This window comes from Macrotis lagotis, chromosome X (assembly GCF_037893015.1).
Source record: "Macrotis lagotis isolate mMagLag1 chromosome X, bilby.v1.9.chrom.fasta, whole genome shotgun sequence".
Classification (NCBI taxonomy): Eukaryota; Metazoa; Chordata; class Mammalia; order Peramelemorphia; family Peramelidae; genus Macrotis; species Macrotis lagotis.
In genome coordinates this window covers 518,736,422-518,761,441 of record NC_133666.1, presented here as the reverse complement: position 1 = coordinate 518,761,441, position 25,020 = coordinate 518,736,422, and the positions used below count along the sequence as shown (strand labels likewise).

At 40.2% G+C, this 25,020-nt stretch overlaps 2 protein-coding genes across 4 annotated transcripts in view; one reads left to right on the top strand and one right to left on the bottom strand.

Annotated features, from left to right (window-relative positions):
• The window catches only part of MCUR1 (mitochondrial calcium uniporter regulator 1), a 131,446-nt gene extending 110,607 nt beyond the window's left edge, over nt 1-20,839 (bottom strand). The window contains exons 1-2 of the mRNA XM_074202102.1: nt 20,825-20,839; nt 16,690-16,965 (exon numbers count right to left, since the gene is read on the bottom strand). Of these exons, the coding sequence (XP_074058203.1) occupies nt 16,690-16,965; nt 20,825-20,839 (291 nt within the window). The remainder of the gene's footprint in view (nt 1-16,689; nt 16,966-20,824) is intronic.
• Nucleotides 20,840-21,720: 881 nt separating this feature from the next.
• RNF182 (ring finger protein 182) overlaps nt 21,721-25,020 on the top strand; it is an 82,180-nt gene continuing 78,880 nt past the window's right edge. For all 3 annotated transcript variants that reach the window (XM_074207602.1, XM_074207604.1, XM_074207603.1), the window contains exon 1: nt 21,721-21,913. The gene's annotated coding sequence lies outside the window, so the exon portion shown is untranslated. The remainder of the gene's footprint in view (nt 21,914-25,020) is intronic.

The window sequence follows — 25,020 nt, the reverse complement described above, 5'->3', positions numbered from 1 at the left end:
TCATATTCAAGGCAACTAGGTAGTTCAGTGGATAGAGCATTAACCCTGGAGTCAGGAGGTCCTGAATTCAAATCTTCCCTCAGACACTTGACACTTTACTGTGTTGCCTTGGGCAAGTCACCTGATACTGAATGCCTCTCATCCAGGGCCATCTTCAGTTGTCTTTGGCCACTGAACTCAGATGACTTTGGAAGAGAAAGTGAGGCTTGCCCTCCATCACTCAAATCCAATTCACTTGCATGTTATGGCATCATCTCTCTGACGTCATGGTCTTTTTTTTTGAGAATAAAGAACAAACATCATCTTCATCATGTTCAAAGGATATCTAGGTGGTACTGTGGCTAGATCTCTGAGCCTGTGGTTAGCAAGATCAATGTTCATATCCAGTCTTCAACACTCATTAGCTGTGTGACCTCAGGCAAGTCACTTGCCTGAGTTTCTTCATGTAAAATGAGCTGGAGAAAGAAATCTCTGGCAAATATCTCCAATATTTTTGCTAAGACAATCCCAAAAGGAGTCACAAAGAGTTGAATATGATTGAAATGACTGAATAACTACCATATTCAAAGCACTATATTAAGCATTTGTGTATACAAATACAAAAATGAAATAGATCCTGTTTTCAAGATTATATTCTGGCAAAATGAAGCAATAAATATACTCATCAATGTGTGTGTGTGTGTGTGTGTGTATGTGAAAATATATATATATATGTGAGAATAGACAGTCAGAATTAGTCTCTGTAAGTTCTAGCAACAATTCAAACAAAATGCAATTTAGCAATCATTTACATAAGTATATATGCATATATGCCAATATATATGTATATACCAATAGTATATATAGGTGTATTCAGTATATTCAGTATCCTTATTGGTATATTCATATCCCCCTATAAATTTATGAATATATAAGTATGTGTGAGCACACTTGTGCGCATGTATGTAACAATGAGTATACTGAATATACTCATATATATGTGTGTATATGTCCACATACACATATATACTTATTAGCATATCTACATATACCAATAAGCATACTGAAATAGATCTTTAATGTTATCTAAATGTCGAGGATGCCTTCAACAATCCAGAAAGCCTCTCACTGGTGCCTGCCCTTCCTATGTTCATGTCTTTCCATGATTTTGTCACAGGGGTCCACCTATTGTGTTAAAGGTCTTCCTTACCTTCTCCTCCTATGATAAGGATTCCAGGAGAGTTTTAATTGGTCTTTCAACAATTAATTTTCTCAGAATCATTTAGTTAAAAGGATGACTACATAACTACACCTCTAGCAATAAGGTGTTCAGGATTGTAAAACAGGGCAGTGGGCCAAAGAAACTAACTGACATGACACTATAGCAAAAGAAAACATATACAAAAAATAATAGAGAATCCTGCAAAGGAAACTCAGGATGCCAAGTTCAACACATTGCTTTTATACTAATAAAGGGATGCTCTGGAACTCTGGCATCAACTCAAGTTCCTGGCTCAGAGGCCAAAAAGGGAAAAAGAATATCCCCTCCTCCCATCTATCCAGCTTTTGCCAAAAAAAAGTCTTTGTTGTGCACCTGGTATCCAGTCATTGAAAGGATGGATTGTCAAAGAGTTCCATCTTTGCTCTAGTGCAGTTTATTTTCATTTGCAATGTGAGGAAGAGAAGAAGGATGCAGGACCATATATTTAGGTAGTACAGAATAGGACTAGAATTAGGAAGAGCTTCCTTCAAAATTGCAATCCCAAGTAAGTCACTTAACCTCTCTCAGCTGTAGTTTCTCCATCTATAAATTGAGGATAGTAAAAGTAGCCCTTACCTCAGGGATTGTTATGAGGCTAAGATGGGAGAATGTATGTGTAGTGTTTTTCCAAATTTGAAGATCTATATATTCTAAGTGTCAGATATTATTATGCCATGATTTGTTGCTTTAAACTGTTTCATGGTGTTCCTGAAAAAGAAATAACCACAAATCCTTAGTCTCCATCAGTCTCCAGAATAGGCTACTTCTGATGGGTAATGACTGGTTGTCTCCCTTTTTCATGCAGCTGCCACTGACAGTGTTGACAATGAATGGCATTGGTTTGGTGCTACTGGATAGTTATCCATGGGAACCTGGACCATGACCAGCAATTCTTTTAACATTTCAATGCACTTAATTCTTAATTGCATCTAGCTCTGCCAAGTTCCCTCTAAGTCAGTCTATTAAGTAATATGAAAGAGTATCTGAGGAAGGATGTGGAGGAGGGGAAAGAGTCAAGGATGCAGAAAAAGGAAGATACTGATATATGGTTCAGGTTCAGCCTGACTCTCTCTGACCACGGGAAAGAGAATAAGGTTGGAATTGAGTGATGGTTTTCCAGAGAATTATTAAGTACTTCATTTCTTCAGATAACCTTGATATAATGCTGGGCAGATTTTTTTTTCCTGATGCAGAATGCGGCCCCTCTCCACTTCTCAATAGACAATTTGTGGATTGTTGTGAAAACAATTCACGTCTTGATGGTCAGGCCTCTAGGGATGAACCTCTGAACTTAGCTAGGGAATTATCAGGGGACAATCTCTAGCCTGGCCTATGTATGTAGCCTTCCTATCACAGGAGGACCCATTAGAACTTGTGCTTCACTTATACAATCTTTCAGAATCCGGGGTCAACTTTATGTTATAATCAAATTGTCAATAAGGCATCAATCAACAAGCATTTATGAAGTATGTACTATGAACCCAACACTTGCTAGGCACTAAGGAACAAGGATAAAGAATGAAACAGGTCCTGCCCTCAAGAAAGTCACATTCTATTCAGGAACACAACATGTAATATATATATATATATATATATATATATATACATATATATATGTATGTACTGAATATATACATGTAGAATAAACAAAATAAATAGAAGGCAGATTAATAAAGATTTGTTTGGAAAGGAGGACACTGACAGTTGTCAAAATCAGGAAAGGCTTAATGTAGGAGATGGGTTTTGAGCTTTTTTTTAATGTTTTTTGGCAAGGCAATGGGGTTAGGTGACTTGTCCAAGATCACACAGCTAGGTAATTATGTGTCTGAGACTGGTTTTGAACTCAGGTCCTCCATGATTCCAGGGCTGGTGCTCTATCCATTGTGCCACCTAGCCACCCCTGTATGTTTTTTTTTTAAGAAGAGAGGGATTTTGTAAGGTAGAGGTGAGGAGGAAGAGCATTCCAGATGTGAGATATGGCCAGTGCAATAGGAGGAGTGCCATACATAAGGAGCTGAGAGAAAACCCATCTGGCTCATCATCAAATGTGAAAAATCAGTTTAAGTCCAGGTTGTAAAAGGTTTTAAAAGTCTGAAAGAAGAGTTTATGCTTTTTTGTAAAGGCAATAATAGGAAGCTGTGTATTGGGCAACTCAATAGAGGATGGATTATGATGAGTCATCAGGATAGGACTTTTATGAAGAACTCTTCATTATCTTAGAAAATTGGAGGGTGCATTAGCACCCTCTTCTAGGTATTTAGTCCAATTTTACTTCTTTCCAATATGAATTTCAACTTGCTATTGTTAGGAGACAGCATACTACAGTGAAAATAACACTATATTTCATGTTCAAAATCCTGGGTCCGATGTCTGGCTCTGCCATTAGCTATCAATGATATGACTTTGGGCAAGTCAATTAATCTCAGTGTACCTTAATTTCCTCTCCTGTAAAGTAAGTATTTGGATTAGATAATTATATCATTTTTTGGCTCTAACAGTCAAAGAAAAATGTCCAATTCTGCTCTGAAATGATTGAAGCATGTGAAGCTTACTAATTCTGGAATTAGCTATGACCTTCCCCATTACATTGAGATGAAACTCCATGTAAAATATACATAAAATAAAAGGAAATGTCTCCAAAAGTTTGTCTCCAAATTATCTTTTTTTAATTTTACCTGAATGAGTATTGTGCCTGATACCTTTGAACCAACTTATATCCCTTAATAAATAGATTTATAATTTATAACTTTATAATTAAATAAATAAATGTATGATTTATAAATACAATGCCTGGTAAAAACTTTCTAAATACCCATTCATTCAAAAATTCTCCCTTATTTATCATCCATTCATCTATCTATGTATCTATCTATGTATCTATCTATCTTATCTATCTATCTATCTATCTATCTAGACTAGGTTGGGTATAGTACTGGACTTATCTTCCTGAGTTTAAAGCTAGTCTCAGACACTTAATTGCTGTGTCAACCTGCATAAATCACTTAACTCTGCTTACCTCAGTTCCTCATATGTAAAATGATCTGGAGAAGGAAATGGCAAATCCCCTCAACATCTTGGACAAGAAAACAGCAAATAAGATACAATGAAACAACTCAATAGAACATTTATTTATCTATCCATCCATTTATCCAAGCCTTCATTCATGCATTCATGCTTCCATTCATCTATTTATCCATCCATCTATCCTCTCTCTCTCTCTCTCTCTCTCTCTCTCTCTCTCTCTCTCAATTATGCGTTTGATGACATTTCTCTTCTCAATTTAATTTAAAAACCTACCTATTATTATCTTCACTAGAGATTAACAGATTTTACAACTACTCAAAGTAGTAAGACTTGTAGTCTTGTTTAAATTCAGCTTCCTGTCAATTTAGCTCACAGGAAGTGGGGGGGGGGGTGTAATATGGGATAGGAGTGAAAAGAACACTGGATTTTTAAACTCATTTTTCTTTTTTCTTTTTTGCAAGGCAATGGGATTAAGTGACTTGTTAGGTAATTGTGTTTGAGGTCACATTTGAACTCAGGTCCTCTTCACTCCAGAACTGGTGCTCTGTCCACTGCACCACCTAGCTGCCCCTTAAACCCTTTGTCTTCTTACTATATGTGTAACATTGTGTAAATCATTTAAACATTCTGTAACTTAATTTCCTTATATTTAAAATGAGATATTCAGACTTAAGGATTTCTGAGGCTACAAATTAATGAACATCTAAAATAAACACTATATTATGTATAGTAGCATGCCTCACTTGAAGCAAATCAGTTATGTGACAGTTTGGGCTTATAAACCAGATGTATGAGAGGTCATTATTTGCCCTTAAAAACTTCACCATATGGTTCATTTATTACTGACCTCTCCTATGGTATTTATTACAAAATTCTATTTATAAAAAAGCCTCATAACTGGCTTCCTGGCTTCTCTTCATCCTCATGATCCTTCTCTTGATGCAATCCAGCCTGTCAAGGTCCTTCTTTTTTTATTTTTTTAGATTTTTCAAGGCAATGGGGTTAAGTGGCTTGCCCAAGGCCACATGGCTAGGTAATTATTAAGTGTCTGAGACCAGATTTGAATCCAGGTACTCCTGACTCCAAGGCTGGTACTCTATCCACTGTGCCACCTAGCGGCCCTCAAGGTCCTTCTTGAACCCATTATTCCAGATGTGGTCTGATAGGAGCAGAATTGAATGGGTCTATTACTTCCCATGCCTTAGAAACCCTAATTCCTTTAGTACAGTCAGAGGTCAATTTAACTTTTTTGGGGGGCAAGGAAGGAGCTGCTTTAATAAACTCTAAATTCATTAAATCCCCCAAATGATTTTACAAGAACAAATTTCTAGTCAAGTCTTCCACTACAACTGTGCTGTTAATTTTAAAAATTCAGTAATAGAACTTTACATGCACCCCTATCAAGTTCATCTTCTTAGGATCAGTTCACCATTTCTAATCTGTTGAAATATTTTTAGGTACTGATTCTTTTATCCAATCTTTTGGCTACCTCTCTTTGCACTATATCATCCACAAATTTGTTAAGTTTGTTATCTTTAGGCAATCAACAAATGAACAGTCATTAAGCATTTACGATGCTTTATACAAGTCATGAATCCTCTTCTGAACCTCAGTTTCCTCATTTGGGTTAAGTGGGATTAACATTTGCAATAACTATCTGAGGCAGTTAGGAGGTGTTGTAGAAAGGGCTCTCTGGTCCTAGACTCAGGAAGACCTGAATTCCAATCCAATCTTAGACACTTATTAATTTACTCAATTACTTCAACCACTGTTTGCTTCAGTTTTCTCATCTGTAAAATGAGGACTGTAATAGCATCTACCTTAAAATGTTGTTGCAAGGATCAGATGAGATAATAATTGTAAAGCACTTAGTGGTTGGTGTTTGTAATCAAAGAAATGAATGTTGTTCAAAAGCATCCTTCTCATTACTTTTCCCAAACCATTATCACACCCTTAGTTGATTTAATAGGAAATAGGACTTTTGGTGAATGTTTGGATGCTGTTGGAGTCATTGACTTTATGTGAGGCACCAGGGCACTTGGCAAAGTGCCCATATATGATTTTCTGGCAACAAATCAGTGACAAACATGGTTTCTCCAAATCTTTCTCTGAATGATCTAATCGTCAGTACAGTTATTTTATGGTGACTGTCTTTTGGCAGTAAGGTAAAGCTACCTGTCTCATGATGGACTGCCTAACTGTATGGTGGTATAATTGTCAACAAACTAGTGCCTAGCACATGGTAAGTGTTGCATAATAAATGTTAATTCTTATTAGTGTTGTTATTGTTGTGATCCATAAGATTGGTATAAGGAAAGCACTATATAAAATGGGAGTCCTTATCTATATTCCATTATTCAATTCACTGATAAAAATGATGAATAGAATCAGATCATAGTCAGAACCCTGAGGACATTGCAGTGTTCCAGTTGACATTGCCCTATTTGCAATTCATAATCCATCCAACTCACCAGCCTGATCAACATGTCTCCACTTTGCCCACTAGGAAATCCTTCCCCCCTCCAAGTTAATTATATTTTACTTTATTTTTCTGATTACATGTAAAGATAGTTTTTAATACTTCTTTTTATAAGATATATTGAGTTCCAAATTTTTCTCCCTCCCACCTTCTCTCCCCTCCCTTCCCTAAGACAGCAAGCAACCTGATATACATTGTACATTTACTATCATATTAATCATATTTCCACATTAGCTATGTTGTGAAAGAAGAATCAGAACAAAAGGGAAAGAATCAGAACAAAAGGGAAAAGAAAGCACCCCCCCCAAAGTGAAAATAGTATGCTTCAATTTGCATTCTTCCATAGTTCTTTCTCTGGATGTAGATAGCATTTTCCATCTTTTGGAATTGTCTTGAATTATTGTTTAGTTGAGAAGAATTAAGTATATAATGATTAATCATTGCACAATGTTGCTGTTACTGTGGACAATGTTCTGATTCTGCTCATTTGTCCATATAAGTCTTTCCAGGTTTTTCTGAAATTCGCCTGCTTATCATTTCTTATAGCACAATAATATTCCATTACATTTATATATCACAACTTGTTCAGCCATTCCTCTAATTGATGTATTTCCCCTCAATTTCTAATTCTCTGCCAGTACAAAAAATTGGATCATTTCCCCTTTTCTATTATCTCTTTGGGATACAGTCCTCCACAAGGAAATCTAAGAGATTTGGTCAAATATTTTATGAAAAGTGTGATGGATGGTATTCATGGCATTAGGGCAGCTAGGTGGAACAGTAATGCAATTAGATAGAGCTGAAGAAAGAATTGGGTCTGGACACAGGAAGACCTGAATTCAAATTTCAACTAAGTCTCTTTTCCTGGACCTGTGCCTCTAGGTGAACCACTTAACCCAATTTGCCTCAGTTTCTCATCTGCAAAATAACATGGAGAAGGAAATGGCAAATCATTCCAGTCTCTTTGCCAAGAGAACCCCAAATGGGGTCATGTAGAGTCAGTCCTGATTGAAATGACTGAACAACAACAACCTGTTCTAATAGTCCAATAATCCTTGCCACAGAAGGAAATGAAGTTAGTCGAGCATAACTTGTTCTTAATAATAGTTGATATTTATCAATAGCATTTGGAACAAAGCACTCTACAAAAATTATCTCAACTGATTTTGACAAATAATACTTGTCTTTGAGGACAAGTGTTATCTCAAATATGGAACCAGAGATTCAGATAGGGTGGGATTTGTTCAGATTTATTTTTGAAAAATTGTAATGGTTAAGAAGTTGTTTGTGTTGTTGTTTTGCTGAGGTAACGAGGGTAAGTGATTTGCCCCAGTTCACCCAGCTGGTAAGCATCAAGTGTCTAAGACTGGATTTCAAATCAGATCCTATTGACTCCAGGTCCTGTGTCCTATCCACTGGCCAGTTAGCTGCCCCTGTTTTTTTTTTTTTAAACAAACTGAAATCTGCCTTTTTGTTATTTCTATTTCTGCCCCCACCATCCAAAGTAAAGGGAAAAATATCAACACTGTCCTTGCATTCAAGGAGCTTATTATATTTAGCCCCTTCTTGAAAATCAGGGAACCTCTAAATACAATTTATAGTCTTGGAAAGTTTCTGGGTTCAGTGAGATGTTAAGTAACTTGCACAGGAGGATTTTCTTTGCACTTGACAATCCTTCCAAATATTTGAAGATAACTATCATGTTCCCTTTAAATTTTCCCTTTCCCCTGCTAAACACTCTGATAACATTCATATTTGAATGAAATTGGAGAAAGCTGACTGACCTTGTAATCACAAGATCTGATTGACATGATTCTGATCACCATACTTCCCACAATGCATCACCCTGATTTGTCTTGATCATTCTTTTTCTGGTGCTCTCAACTAACTAAATTGTTCATTGTTGAGTTGAAAGTTAACTAAGGTTGTTATTATTATTGATAATTCTGAGGGCTGAACTAAATCAATAAATATTAACAAATGGCATATCTTGACATGGAAACCAAGGTAAGTGAAAAAGGACTGCTATAGAGTGCCAGTAACAAGATTTAGAATCCTTTCTTATAAGTAATATGGATCAAAAGAGTCTTAGCACTCATCTGCCTCACATGGGAATTAAAAAAAGCCCATAAGCTGTAGGCAGACATCCTAGCAACTACACTGGAAGTAGGATAAAAGTATTAGTTCTTCTCCACTAATAACGCTGATGGGACAGAACATAATATTTAGTACTATTTATAAAATAAATAGAAATAGCATAGTGTAATAGATAACATGTTGATCTTGGAGTCCAGAAGATATGCATACAAATCTTGCATCTAACACTAGTTGTTAAATCCTGGGTAAGTTATTTAACCTATATATACTAAAGGCAACTCCCAGGTCTTAACTACCAAATCATGAACAAGTTGGAATCTGTGTTAGTATTTCCCTAGGTTGGTTCATTGATTCTTAGTGTTTGTGGATGTACCCCTGGCTTCCTTTCTTAGAATTTACTTTCCTAGTATTCCTCAATGGATTATTGGTAGAATAGGAAATAGAATCTGTGACTCATGAATCTCCAGCTTGCATAAAATCATTTGGTAATTGGCTCTGATGTTCTAGGGCAATTGTATTCCCTAAGCTGGGCTTTGCAACCATCTTTTAAAAAATCCTGTGAAAAAAGTATTTTAAAGAGAGAGACAAAAGAAATATATTATAATTTGTTTTGGGTTTCTTGTTATCACCTCATTAAGCAGAGTTAGAACATGGTTAAGAGGCAGGGGTCAATAGAATTGTGGTTTAATGAGTCTATAATGAAAGAACATTTTGGACTGCATTTCCCTGTCTAAATCAGTAAGATAAAGCACACTTGAGAAGCTTATGTTTTCAAATAGTTTTGATAGATTTCTTGAGACTGCTCTGTTTTTCATTGTTTTATGTAGCTGGCCCATTCCCCTTTTAGAGTTAAATAGAAAGTACAGAAGAGTCATTATCAACTTCTTCAGCTTTCTCTTGAGATAAGCAGCTTCCACAATCTAACAATCGGAAGCTTCTACAACTAAGACTATCAGATGTGTGATAAGTCATATACAATTTACTTTCTAGAACTATAGTTAAAATTTTGGTGTGAGCATTTATGCCTCCCATTGATAAAGGCTATAAATGGGGCTTGATCTTGTTTCGTTGACTGTCTTGACTTAATGCAGATTTAATATAAAACTGCATATTTTAATTATCCCCCTCCCTGAGCAGGTTATTATGCAGTTACCAGCACATCCTGTAGCACTATCATTGTAGCAAATAGAGGGGAATGTGAACCGATTGAACGTACAATGGGCAAACATTTTATCAAGATGTTCTGGTATTGAAGAGAACAGTCACAGCAAACTTTTAACTTTCTGAGCAGCTGCATGATATAGTGGAGATAGCCTGCTGGACTTGGGTGGGAGGAAGACCTTGTTTTAAATCCTGCCTCTGAAACTTGGTAACTGCATAGGCAAGCCAATTAACCACACTGAGCAACAATTTACTCATCTGTAAAATGAGGATATTAACACCTGCAAGTACCTCTCTCATAGAGTTGTTGTAATGTAAAAACAGATAATGGATGTAAAGTGCTTTGCAAACTGTTAACATGCCTCATAAATGTTAGTTATTTCTTCATTGGATAATGTAATTTTTCTTTAAATTTGATAATATTTTTATGTTTAGCTGAACAGTCAGATTTTTAATTTTTAATTTTTTAATGTTATTTTTACATTAGTAAAATATTCTTGTTTAAGAGTGAATGAGATACCCCCCCCCCATAAATATAGACTTGCTTCAGTGATAAAATAAAGGGGAGAGAAAAAAATTAGAATTAAAAAAATAATAGTAATAATTGTAGGTATGACCAGGTGGAGCAATGGACAGAGCACCAGCCCTGGAGCCATGAGCACCCGAGCCCACATCTGGCCCTGTACACCCAACAGTCACCCAGCCATGTGATATGCAAGCCACCCGAACACCACTGCCCTGCAAAAACCAAAAAAAAAAGAAAAAGACCCAAAATAAAATAAAATAGTAATAATAGTAGGGATGGCTGGGTGGTGGACAGAGCATTGGCCCTTGAGCCAGGAGCACCCGGGTCCCAATCCGGCCTCAGACACCCAAGGATCACCCTGCTATGTGGCCCCAGGCAGGCCACCCAGCCCCATTTGCCCTGCACTCCCCCCCCCCCAAATTATAATAATAAAAGGTGTGCTTGAGTCTTTGTTCCAACACCAACAACTCTGTCCTGGGTGGATCACATTCTTTATGATAAGTCCATCACAAAAGTCACTTCCATATTTTTCCAGTGTTGCCATTGCTGATCGCAACTCCCTCCTTTCTTATTTCTCCACTACCATGTACTATATTTTCTCTCTCCTTTCACTCTGACTCTGCTGTAGGGTAGCTGAGTGGTGCAGCAGACAGATCCCTGGCCCTGGGGTCAAGAGGCCCCGAGCCCCCATACCACCCCTTAGGCCCAGAATCCACCTGGCCCTGTGGTCCCGGACAGGCCATCCAATCCCAGCCCCTTGCAATAAGTAAAAAAGAAAATGTGTTATATCTGACCACTCTCCCCCCCATGGTCCATCCTCTCCTCCATCACTCACATCCCCCCCTTCCCCCTGTCCCCCCCTCTCCTTCTTACTCCAAATGCCTATACCCCATTGAGTATATATGCTGTTTCCTCTCCTAGCCACCTCTGATAAGGGTGAAGATTCCCTTGTTCCCCCTTGCCTTCCTCCCTTCCATATCATTGCAATAGCTCATTATAATAAAGAAAAATCTTATTATATGAAATATCTTGGCCTATTCCCCCTCTCCTTTTTCTTTCTCCCCTTCCATTTCCCTTTTTTTCTATTGACTCCATTTTTACACCATATTTTATCTTCGAATTCAGCTTTCTCCTGTGCTTCAACTATAAAAGCTCCCTCTACCTGCTCTATTAACTGAGAAGGTTCATATGAGTATTATTAGTGTCTCTTTTCTATACAGGAATACATGCAGATCATCATCATTAAGTCCCTCATATTTTCCCCCTTTCCTCCAGTCTCTATGCTTCACCCTAGTCCTGTATCTGAAGATCAAACCTTTTGTTCAGCTCTGGTCATTCCAACAAGAACATTTGAAATTCCCCTGGTTCATTGAAAGTCCATCTTTTTCCCTGGAAGAGGACATTCAGCCTTGCTGGGTAGTTGATTCTCTGTTGCATTCTAAGCTCTTTTGCCTTCCAGTATATTATATTCCAAGCCCTACGAGCTTCCAATGTAGTTGCTGCTAAGTCCTGTGTGATCCTGATTGCAGCTCCACGATATTTGAACTGTGTCTTTCTGGCTGCTTGTAATATTTTCTCTTTGACTTGGGAGTTCTGGAACTTGGCTATAATATTCCTAAGGGGTTGGTTTTTTGGGATCTCTTTCTCAGGGGGATCGGTGGATTCTCTCCATTTCTATTTTGCCCTCTGCTTCTAGGATATCAGGGCAATTTTCCTGTAGTAATTCTTTGAAAATGATGTCAAGGTTCTTTTCCTGATCATGACTTTCAGGTATTCCAATAATTTTTAAATTATCTTTCCTAAGTCTGTTTTCCATATCAGTTGCTTTTTCAATGAGATATTCCACATTTTCATCTAATTTTTCATTTTTTTGGTTTTGAAGTATTGATTCCTGATTTCTGGCAAATTCATCAATCTCCCTGAATTCTATTCTTTGTCTGAAGGATTTGTTCTCCTCAGAGAGTTTTCTTATCTCTTTTTCCATCTGGCCCATTCTGCTTTTTAAAGCATTATTCTCCTCTATAACTTTTATGAACTGTTTTATCCATTTGACCTAAGCTGGTTTTTGCTATTTTCGTCAGCATTTTTTTGGATTTCCTTGACTAGGCTGCTGACTTCGTTTTCATGTTTTTCCTGCATCTCTCTCATTTCTTTTCCCAGTTTTTCTTCTAACTCCCTCATTTGATTTTCAAAGTCTTTTTTAATCTCTGTCATAGCCTGAGCCCAATTTCTGTTTTTCTTGGAGTCTTTAGATGCAGGAGCTTGTGCTTCCTCATCTTCAGACTGAGTATTTTGATCCTTCTTGGCCTCATTTGCAAAATATTTCTCAATTGTGTTCCTCTTTTTTCTCTGCTTGCTCATTTTTCCCAGCCTGCGCCTGTTTTGGGGTGCTTCCTGAGCTTTTGGGACACTCCCACAAGGGTTTCAGTGTGTGAGGCTCTGTCCTCCCTCCTGGTCTGTGAATGACCATATGCGCCCCCCTCTGCCACGGGGCTGAGGTGGGGGGGGGCCCTGCTGCTCTTCGGGGGGGGGACTAGACTGATCAGGATCTGAATGTGGTCAGAGCCCCAGAGTCCTGTTCCAGGGGCAGAGGACAGAGCTGGGCAGTCTCTCTCTTTTCACTCCCTTCCCTCAGTTCAATGGGCTCATGACCTGGGGGCTCCTGCTTACTGGCTCTGCCTGCTTCTGTTTCCTGGATCTGGAATGCAGTGGCCAGGTAGCTTGCTGTGTGCCCTGAGGGCTGGGCTCCACGTGTTTACTCTGGCAGAGGTTCCCCACTGGTCCCCCACTTTGTGCCCTATGCTCCCCGGGGAGCAGGTCAGGAAACTCCCGCTGCCTCCGGGAGGCTGAAGTTCTTTCGCTCTGGTGGGCCACCCCTCTGGTGGGCGCCCCTCCTACCCTGGGGAGCAGAGCCTTTGTGCTCTTTTCCAGGTTACCTTGAGTAGGAGAACTGCCTCACTGGTTCCCTCTGTGGGTTCTGTCTCTCGAAAATTTAGTTAAAGTCCTTAGTTTCAAAGATTTATGAGAGAGCTCCTAGGACGCCCTCCATTCTTGTCGCCATCTTGGCTCTGTCCCTCCAGTCATAAATTTTAACTGAAGAAAGTAGAATTGGACAATGGCAAGAGCACTAACTCCAGAATAAAAGATCATAGGTTCACAGCCAGTTTCTGATACTCCCTTAACTGTATAACTTTTATTAAGTCCTCCCTGAACCTCAGTTTCTCATAGGTAAAATAAGGGAACAGAACTGCATGGCCTCCTAGAGTACCTTGATCTAGATTTATGTTGCAATCAGTCTTTTAAAAAAATTTATTTAAAGTAAACATACCTCTGTCCCCCCCCCCCCCCAAAGAGAAACCTCATGAAAAATAAAGTGAGAGAAAAAAAAACATCATCCTTCAGTTGGTGTTCAGATACTATCAGTTCTATCTCTGGGATGAATCTAATTCTTTGTTATAAGTCTATCAGACTTCAATATTTTTCCCCATAGATGCTATTGCTAACTGTATTTCCCTCCATATATTCTTCCCTACTCCCATATATTATATTCTTTCACTCCTTTTACTTTGTCTCTCCTCAAAAGTGTGTTGTGGGGTAGCCATGTGGTACAGTGGACATGGCACCTGAGACCAAATCTGGCCCCAGACACCCAACAACCATCCTTGCAAAAATAAAATGTGTTGTATTTGACTACCCTCTCCCATGATCTTCCCTTTCCTCTATCACCTACACCTTCTTCTGCTTACTCTGTCCCCTTCCTCCCATCCCTTTCCTCTCTTTTATCCTCTGGGTAAGAGATTTCTATACCTTATTGAGTGTGCATGTTTTCCCTCTCTGAGCTACTTCCAATGAGCATGAAGTCTCTCTCATTCCTCCTCACGTTCCCCAATTCCACTCTATTGCAAGAGCTTTTTCTTGACTCTTTGATGTAAAATATTTTAGCCCATTCTACTCCCTTTTTCCCTTTCTCCCCATATATTCCTTTTGGGCTCATTGACTCAATCTTTATATTATACTTTCATATTCAGCTCTCTCTGGTGCCTTGTCTATTTATTCTCTTTCTAACTGCTCTAATAAATGAGGTTAAAATGAGTTATCAGTATCATCTTCCCATGCAGGAATACAAGCAGTTCAACATTACTAAACCCCTCATAATTTACCTTTCCCATCTACCTTCTCTATGCTTCACTTGAGTGTTGTACTTGGAGATCAAACTTTCTGTTCAGCTCTGGTTGTTTCAACATAAAAGTTTGAAATTCTCCTATTTCATTGAATATCCATCTTTTCCCCTGAAAGAGGATGTTCAGTTTTTCTGGGTGGTTGATTCTTGGTTGTAATCCAAGCTCTTTTGCCTGCAGAATATCATATTATAGGTCCTAGGAATCCTTAATATAGATACTGCTAAGTCCTATGCAATCCTGACTATAGCACCACAACATTTGAATTGTTTTTTTCTGGCCACTTGTAATATTTTCTCTTTGACTTGGAATTAGGCTAATAGTACTGGGAGTTTTTTTTTTTTTTTTTTGGCAGCAGGGGGAGAGAGGAATCTCAGGAGGTGTGATAAGTGGATTCCCTTAATTTCTATTTTACCCTGTACTTCTAGGATATCAGGGCAATTTTCCTGGAGAAATTTTTAAAAATTGAAGTATAGGTTCTTTCCTGGTCATGTCTTTCAGGTAGTCCAATAATTTTTTTTAATTTTTTGTTTTTGCAAGGCAATGGGGTTAAGTGGCTTGCTCAAGGTCACACAGCTAGGCAATTATTAAGTCTGAGTCCAGATTTGAACTCAGGTCCTCCTGACTCCAGGGCTGGTGCTCTATCCACTGCAACACCTAGCTGCCCCAGTCCAATAATTTTTAAATTATCTTTTCTGAATCTGTTTTCCAGGTCGATTGTTTTTCCAATGAGACAGTCCATATTGTCTTCTAGTTTTTCATTCTTTTTGTTTTGTTTTGTTTTCTGATTTCTCATAAAGTCATCAGCTTCCCTTAGCTTCATTTAACATTTGAAAGTGTTTTTGCAAGGCAATGGAGTTAAGTGACTTGCCCAAGATCATACAGCCAGATAATTATTAAGTTTCTGAGGTTGGATTTGACCTCAGATCCTCCTGTCTCCAGGGTCAGTGTCCTTATCCACTATACCACCTAGCTACCCCAGAGATCTTTCTTAACTCCCTTTTATATCTGGTCAGTTCTGCTTTTAAGGCATTCTTCTCCCCATTGAACTTTTTGGACTGCTTTTCCATTTGACTTAATTTTTTTTTTTTGGTTTTCTCTTCAAGGGCAATGAGATTAAATGACTTGCCCAAGATCACACAATAGAGAATAATAGAGAATAATAATTACCAAATAGGTAATTACCAAATAGGTAATTATTAAGGGTCTGAGGTCATATTTGAACTCAGGTCCTTCTGACTCCAGGGCCTGTGCTCTACCCACTATGTTACCTAGCTGCCCCCTAAATTGGTTTTTACTGATTTTCTTCCATATTCTTCGTATCTCCTTCACCAAGCTGCTGACTTTTTAAAAAAATTTATTTATTTAAGGCAATGGGGTTAAGTGACTTGCCTAAGGTCACACAGCTAGATTTGAACTTTCTGACTCCAGGGCCAGTGCTCTATCTACCACGCTGCCCTAGCTGCCCCCTGACTTGGATTTCATGATTTTCCTGCATTGCTCTCATTTCTCTTCCCAACTTTTCCTCTACCTCCCTTATTTGACTTTCAAAATCTTTTTTTTTGAGCTTGTCCATAGTCTGAGACCATTTCCTATTTTTCTTGGAGGCTTTGGTTACAGAAACTTTGACTTTGTCATCTTCTGAGTGTGAGTTTTGATCTTTCATGGGACCAAAATAATTATCTATGGTTATATTAATGTACTTTCCAAGTTTTTGAGTGTTTTGATATCCACCTGCCCCCCTCCCCCACCCTAGCCACACACACCAAGGAGAGAGACTCTGACTGCTCTCCTGGCCTGTGCTCTGGTCTGTGGATGATGATAAGCACTCCATTTCTGCCCCGGAGCTGTAAGGAGGGTCCCTAGTCCACCATGGCAATAGGGGGCCCCAGACTGTGACCAGAATCTGAGTATGGACAAAGCAACAGAGTCCTGTCCCAGGGATAGTGGAGAGACCTTGATAGTCTTCCCCCCACCCCTTTACCATCCGTAGGCTGAGTGTTCTGGAAGCAGCTTCCTGGTGTCTCCCTGCTGGGTGGCTCTTCAGGCCTGCTTTTGTTTCCTGGGCTGGGTCTGCAATGAGGCCTGAGTTGCATTGGGCTCCATGCTCACTCAGTTGTACTTGGTGACCTCCGGGTTGGAAGGTCTGGAAACCGCTTCCACTGCCATGAATCCAGGCACCCCCAGGGACCCAAGTGCCCCAAGAGCTGTTCCACGTAGGCTGGAGCTCCTTAGCTCCAGCTGGTATGGCCCTGGTTGCCTGTAGAACAGAATCTTCCTGGGAATCTTCCAAGTTATCCTGGGCTGGAAAATTGTTTCACTCTGAAGTTCTGTGGGTTCTGCCACTCTAGAATTTGATTAGTCATAATTTTAAGGTATATGGAGCATTCTGGAAGAGAGCTTTTGGGAATTCCTGCCTCCATGCCACCCTCTTGGCTCTGCCCCCGGCAATCAGTCTTAAAAGATTAAACCTGAATTTATGATGTACCAATGAAATCATAAATCCAATCCCCATTTCCTTAAAATAAGTGCTTGGGAATTATTTTCTCATCTGATCCTCATAACAATCATGGGAAGTAGGTACTATTATTGTTTCCACTTTACAGATGAAGAAACAAAGGCAAACAGAAGTTTAGTGACTTGTTCAAGATTACACAACTGGTAAGTGTCTGAGGTGAAATTTGAACTCAAATCATCCTGATTCTAAGCTTGTATTCTATCCATTTTACCACCTAAGCTGATGATGATGTTTGTCCTTCATTTTAGAAGTCTTATTGCATAAAGACTATTGGCAGAATTATGGATTAATTCAATAAAAAACATATATGATAATACTTAATCCCTTAAATTGTAATTGAAACTAATGGCACAATATCCAGAAACTTTATAAAATATGGAGGAACTACATTTTGTTTATGTTTATATGAGAAGCTGAAAACATGTCATATACATTATGAACTGATAAAACACCAAATGAAATAGGTAGATTCTTTTGTGTTAAAAATATTTCTAACTTTGACTTTCTTTAAGCTGCTTTCCTACCGATACTTTTTCCTCTTCCCTAAACCTTTCCCTCTTCAGTTTGGAAGTTCAAGTAAGATTAAAAATGCAAATAAAAATGCAAAGGACTGAGCAGTTCTACAGCTTATTGCTATAGACTTTACAGAAGATGGTTCCTCTCACTAGAGTCCCTCCTCTCGAATTTCAGCCATTCAGTCATCATGAGGTAGCTCCAGATCAGAGGAGTTTTCTGTGCCCATTCAGCTAGGAGCTGGGATACTTATCCACCTCCTTGGGAGACAGTCCTTCTCCCAAAGTTCAAAGTAATCTCATCAAATTGATGAGAAGGACTTCTCAGATTGATCAAGAGTCTACTCTTATCAACCCCTCATTGCACTCTCTATGAAAATTCTTAAACTTTTATCAGCTAGAAGGCATCACGTTCAATGACCTTATAACAAATAGTACTGAATTGAAACTCAGAAAACCTCAGTTCACATACTTTAATTCTTAGAGAAAACTGTAATCACCTCACTACTTAAGGATTATTGGTTGAGCAGGGAATATTTTATTCTATTTCATATCAACAACAGGGGCTGTTATGATGATCAAATAAGATATAATTGTATGTATATATCAATGGCTATTTTTTTTTTTTAGGTTTTTGCAAGGCAAACAGTGTTAAGTGGCTTGCCCAAGGCCACACAGCTAGGTAATTACTGCATTTGAACCCAGGTACTCCTGACTCCAGGGCGGGTGCTTTATCCACTACACCACCTAGCCTCCCCTCAATGGTTATTTTAAAGATTAAAGATCATAGTGTTGAAAGGGACCTTACTTAGAAGTTATGCAGTCCAACCAATTCCTGAGCAAGAATCTACTCTATGACATTCCCTATAAGTAGACATCCAGCTTCTAAGTGATGACCTCTAGGTATGAGAAAATGCTCTCTGAGAGAGCTCATTCCACTTTAGGACATCTTTTTGTTTCAAGTTTTGATTTTAATTATTTGCTAAAGTGTTTTTTTTTCCATCTCAAATCCTCTGAGACAAAAAAATGGAGAAATTTTAGATTTAGATTTTAAATAATTGCCCTGTTGTTGTTCAGTCTTGTCTCACTTTTCATGACCCCATTTGGAGTTTTCTTGGTAGAGATATTGGAGTGGTTTGTCATTTCCTTCTCCAGATCATTTTACAGATGAGGAAACTGAGGCAAACAGGATTAAGTGACTTGCTCAGTATCACACATCTAGTGTCTGAGGCCATATTTGACTTCAGGAAGATTAAGTCTTGCTGACTTCAGGCAGGCTCTCTATCCACTGCACCTTCCTCCTGCTCTTTTAAATAATTGCTATTAATTATTATGTAGTTTAAGATAGCTGAGTGGCACAGTATTGTTAGATCTGGTGTTAGGAAGCTCTGAATTTAAATCCACCTCAGATACTTAATACCTATGTCCCTGGACTAGTCACTAATCTTCTGTATACCTCAGTTTATTTGTAAAATGAGGATCATTATAGCTCCTATCTCCCAGGGTTGTTGTGAAGATCAAATGAGATAATAATTACCTGGTACAGTATTATTAGTCAGTTTTTTCAAGTAAATGGAGGTAAAAGTGTCAAAGATTAATGAAGGGTTATACAAGACTGGCTTCTGATCAAGATGTAGATGATAAGATAATTCCCTTTCTCCTGACTTGTTTGAGAACGAATTTATCAAGGTATATGTATGTGGGGAAGCTTGCAGACAGGGATAAAAGGAGAGGGAGTATTTAAACATGCTAACTAAAGACAGGGTAACTAGAGACACTAATCAAAATCTAATCCATCTTTGTTAATTTTGCATATTTGGACCTGTGTATAATATTTTCTTTATTAGAATGTGATTGGTTAAACTTCACAGATGAATGTTTGTTTCATTTAAAGGTAGAAGATTTTACAGAATGAAGTCTAGTCTTTATGCCAGATTGTAAGATTACAACATGAATCTTTCCCAGCTCTTTTCTGGATACGCTCATTTTCTAATTCATGCATATGGTAATAAATCTCTCTGTTTTCAAATACTCTTTTATTTATCTTTGTGAATCTCCCTAGTAGAATAGAATCTGTATGAAAACAAGAACTGTTTTCTTATATATGTATACACTGTATTTACTATAATGCTTAAGAGTCCAATTTTGGGGTTCTCTTTGCAAATATACTGAAGTGGTTGGCCATTTCCTTCTCCAGTTTATTTTACAGATAAGGAAACTGAGGCAAACAGGGTTAAGTGACTTGCCCAGGATCACACAGCTAGAAGTATCTGAGGCTAAATTTGGACTCAGGAAGATGAGACTTGCTGGTTCCAAGTCCAATGCTCTGTCCAACCTTTATCCTCTGTACCACCTGACTACCACTCTTCTTTCATAATTGAGGCTTACTAAACCAGTCAGAGCTCAATCTGGACATCTTCTACATAGTTACTAGTATTCAGATCTTGCACACTTCAGGCTTTAAGCTAAAAATCTAAAGTGGCATAGGATAAAGATGTATAAATATATCTTTAATATAGCATCGTAGTGGGAAAAAAAAGAGGTTGGTCCTAGCATCAGAAGATCTACATTTGGAGTTAGGGTTCAGCTGAGAAACCCTGAGTATGGGACAGAATCTCTCAGAATCTGTTTCTTCATCTGAAAATCAGGGATAAGAAAACTTGTACTACCTATTGTGATGAAATCTTTGAAAATAAATGCTAAAGTGATATATAGATGTAAGTCATTATAACAGATATAAATCAGTATTCTGATTTATCCAAACCTGAATGCAAACTATCATAGATTCTCAGATGGGCAGTAAAGTCTCAAAAAAAAAAAGCTCCTCTGAGGTCTTTTTGCATGTTATTAATATTCCTTTCTGGGATCTTAGGGTGATTCATTGATGTTAGAAAAGAAATTCCTTGCCATCCAGGGTCTAATTGATGACACGGTGTAGATTTGGATTCGGGAACTGATTTCTTTCAAGAAAATAGAGTGAGCATAGAGTCTCTGCCATGGAGGATGACTGCCTCATCTTCGGGCTGCTGTCCTCAAGAGCTGCCCTTTTAGGATCGTTTGATAGAGGGTCTGCTGGTGTCTTCACTCACTAGGGATGCCTTCATTTAGTTAGTTTGGACGGAGGGTGTGTGGCGAGTGCGGAAAGGCTAGCCTTGTCCTTCTCTTCTCCTCTGGGAACAGTAGCTTGTGGCAGTCCACGGCCAGGTCCTGGCCGGAGGCCGGGTCGGGGCTCGGGCTGGTACTTGGTAGCCACAGCCAGCAGCGCGGCTGAGCCCCCGCCGAGAGGCACAGTGTCCCGGCGGGGCCCAGCCGGCGCGATGACCGCGCTCCCTGGCCAAAGTCAGAAGCAAAAGCTCGCTCTCCTTCCGTCCGGCCGGGGCAGAGGGCGCCGCCAAGGTGATTTGTTAGCGGGGCAAAGATAAGACTTGGATGAGCGTGAGCACGCGGTCCGGAGGAAGGGCCCCGGGGTCGGCCCCGGCCCCGCAGAGGCACAGCGGGAGGAGGTGCTCTTCGGCAGCCTCCCGCCTCACCCTCCGGGGCTTCGGGGCTCCGGGTGGCCATTGGGTGCGGCTGGGCCCCTGCCCAGGGACCCTAGGAGGAGGGCGGCGGGTGATGGGGCCCGGTCCAGAATGCCCAGGGCGGGTGGCGGGGGGTGTTCGAGGCCGGCGTTTCCTAGGGCTCCCCGCGCCGGCCCGCTCGCACCCCCAGGAGCTTCCTAATTGCCGCCCATTGAAGCTCGGCCCTTGACTGGGGGGGGCTCCGCGAGCCTGACTGCTGCGCAGGCGGTGAGTCGGGGCGCGGGGCGGGGCGGGCCGGGCCCCGGGGCCCCGGGGGGCGGCGCGGGGCGGGGCGGGGCGGGCCGGGCCCGGGGCCCCGGGGGGCGGCGCGGGGCGGGGCGGGGCGGGCCGGGCCCGGGGCCCCGGGGCCCCGCCGCAGCTCCCGCCGCCGCAGCGCCCGCCGCCGCCGGTTGTCATGGAGACGGCGGGCTCGGCGGCGGCGGCGGGACTAACAAAGCCGCCTGCCTCTCCTCCCCGCCGGCTCCGCCCCCTGCCTCCACCTCCGCCCCCCGGGCCCGGCTGCCGCGGCCCCAGCCAGCGAGCGAGCGGCGGGCGGGCCGGGCTGCAGCCGCCGCGTCCCACGGCCACGGCCACGGCCACGGCCACGGCCGCCCGAGCAAGGTGAGGCTACGCGCGCCCGGCTCCCGGGCTGGGCATGGGCCGCGGGGCGAGGGGATGCGTGCGTGCGTGTGTGTGCGTGCGTGCGTGTGTGTGTGTGTGTGTGTGTGTGTGTGTGTGCGTGTGTGTGTGTGTGTGTGTGCATGTGTGTGTGTGTGCCAGCGTGTGTGTGAGTATGTGTGCGCGTGTGCAGCGCCGCCGCTGGCTGCTTCTCGGGCTTCAGGACTGCACCAAAGTGTACCCCAAAAGGAGCATCCCTGGCTGGAAGCGCTGGGGCTCCGCTGCCGCCGCCTCCTCCTCCTCCTGCTCCCTTGGTTCCGGCTCCTAACACACAAACAAGCCCTTTCAACCCTCCTGCCCCTCAGATCCAGACGCACAAATCACACCCCCCAAGTTACACACGCACGCACGCACACATATAGTCTCACATACACACATACACACGCACTCACACATGCACGCACACACACCTCACGCATGCACACACTCAGACACACACACACACACACACACACACACACACACACACACTGCTTCGGCGGGATGGGGGGCTGAGTTCGCGTGTCTGGGAGGGATGCTCGCTTCCCTCCAATCTCCCGGGGTCTATTCCGCGAAAGAAAGGAAGGAAAGAAGGAAGAGTGGAAGCGGGTGTGCGTGGGAGACTGAGGCAGGGGAGACAGAAACTGAGAGAGAAGGACCCATCACTCAAGGGAGGGGGAATGAAGGGGAGGGGGAGAGAAAGAAAGGAGGTAAAGAGAGAAAAGGAGAGAAAGTGCGCGCGAGAGACACGGAGAGACAGAAAGAGTGCTGAGCTAGTTATTCCATGAAAAGGAACCTTTTCTTTTGGTAGAAGTCAAAGCTATGAAGGGTTATTTCCACGTTTACTATAAAAGGGGCACGGAAAGTTTGTATGGATCCAGCAGGTTTGTGAGAAAGGGACTGCAGGGTTTAGGTTCCATCTATTGAATGGGATTAATTCTCTCGGAGACTGAGGCATGTCCAGCTGCTTCCGGGCTTTAAAGGTTGCTTCTCCAGTCTGACAGGTTGTTCACTATTCTGGCATCAACTTAGTTGTAAGGCAAATTGGACTTGGTTGCACCTTTCCTGATCAGTCAATGCTAGACTCATTTTGTTTGTCTTTACAGTGAGATGTGGAATATTGTATTTCATTGTGACATTGAACCTTGTTATTAGAGAACAAGCATGGATGAATTTACTTTTGTACTTTATTCTTTTAGTAGATGAGGGGAAAAGGGAGAGAGAGAGAGAGAGAGAGAGAGAGAGAGAGAGAGAGAGAGAGAGAGAGAGAGAGAGAGAGAGAGAGAGAAGAATAAGGAAGGATTTATAGGATCTCAAGCTGGAAAAGGTCCTAGAGACCATGTTTCTTTATTTTTGCAACTGAGACAACTGAGGGCCACAGAACTAAAATAATGAGGGAAATATAGGAAAATATTTCTAAAATTGTATTAACTAACCTGTCATTCTCAGTCTTTCTTATATTGATATTGCTTATGAAATCAGCATGAATTTTGAGTTTAGTTCTTTCAATCTCAGGACATCAATTAAATAGAATTATCAACTTATAAGACTTGATTTTCATCATTCTAGAGAGATAACTGGAATTTTTCTAAGCAGTGAGCAAATTGCTTTTATTACTTTTCATTACCAGAAAGAGCTGATACAAAGGCAAAGGTGGTAAGACATTTGTAAAATTTGGTAATTATTAATTCAATCATCACTATTGCAACTAAATAATGTCTTAATGGATTTTTTGTATTTTTTTTTTTGTGAGGCAATAGCATTAAGTGATTTGCTCAAGGTCACATAACTAGTTGGATTTTTAAAAGAACTAATTCAAGTCTTCTCTTTGAGGCAGAGAGCTGTGTGCTATGCACAAATAGTTGTGAGATGAGTGCCAGATGAGAGATGAGTGCCAGAGATCATGCCAGATGTCCCTCCATTTTCATTGTTCAAGACAGGATATTATTGATATTTTTTAAGAATTGAACCTAAAGTATAATGTTACAACTTTTTAAAAAATTTATAACAGGAATATTTCAATTGGAATTGGTTTTAAGCTATTATCAGAGTTTTGTATTAGCAGTCATTTAGAACTAATAATATACATCATATAATGTATGATATAGAAAAATAATGTCTAGTTTCAGAAACTAGATATTTACAGTCAAAAGAACATGATAGGTGAATTAATATGAATTTCATTTGATTAAGAGGAACTATACTGGAAAAGGATAATGTGACTAGCAAAATCAGGCCCATAGCCATCTAGGAAAACAATTTGAAAGTCAGAACAGAGATACTGAAAGTCAAATTAAATAGAAATATGAGACATTGTATTTTTCCCACAGTGATACTAGGTGAAAAGCAGTCTCTGACAAAACTCTGAATGACAGTTCAATTTATCAGACTTAGAGGTATTGTAACTATAGACAATTTCAGATATTAAGCAATTATCTGATATCTTTTCTCTCTTCTGGAATTTTAATGTCTGTTAGTTTACTGGTAATTGGGTTTATGGATCTATAAGATAGCTCATATTGTTCAGCAATTTAAGGATCACCATTTCTTCAGAAGACTAGACAGTAAAGAAATTAAGTCACAAGTTAAGTTTAAACTTTGTTCAGAATTGTAGACAAGAAGAAATCAACTTGAATTGTAGCTAGCACAGCAATATATATACAATCTACAGGTGTGTGATAGATTTCTTTCAGTGATGACAGTGAAATACTTTGTCTATATTGATTAAAATTAAGGTGGTGCACTTTTAGGAAGGTAATGGCAGTGGAAAAATAAGTATTTTCTTATTTTAGCTTGAAGGACAATGGAAAGTATTTTAATATTGAGGCTAAAATCTCTCTCTTGTTGATACAGAATATAGCCATGTTTGATATGTAAAACTATCTGTGTTTTACTTTTCAAAGGATCCAAGAATATTTCCCTGTTGAAATATTTCTTAGTGTTGCATAAATTCCAAGTACATATTGTCTAGATCTAATATTAAAGTTTTCAGGCAGCTCAAAGCCCCATTACTTCTAAGATCTATTGCCTTAATACAATAATTGGGACTGTTTGGTTTTATACCTTTGGAA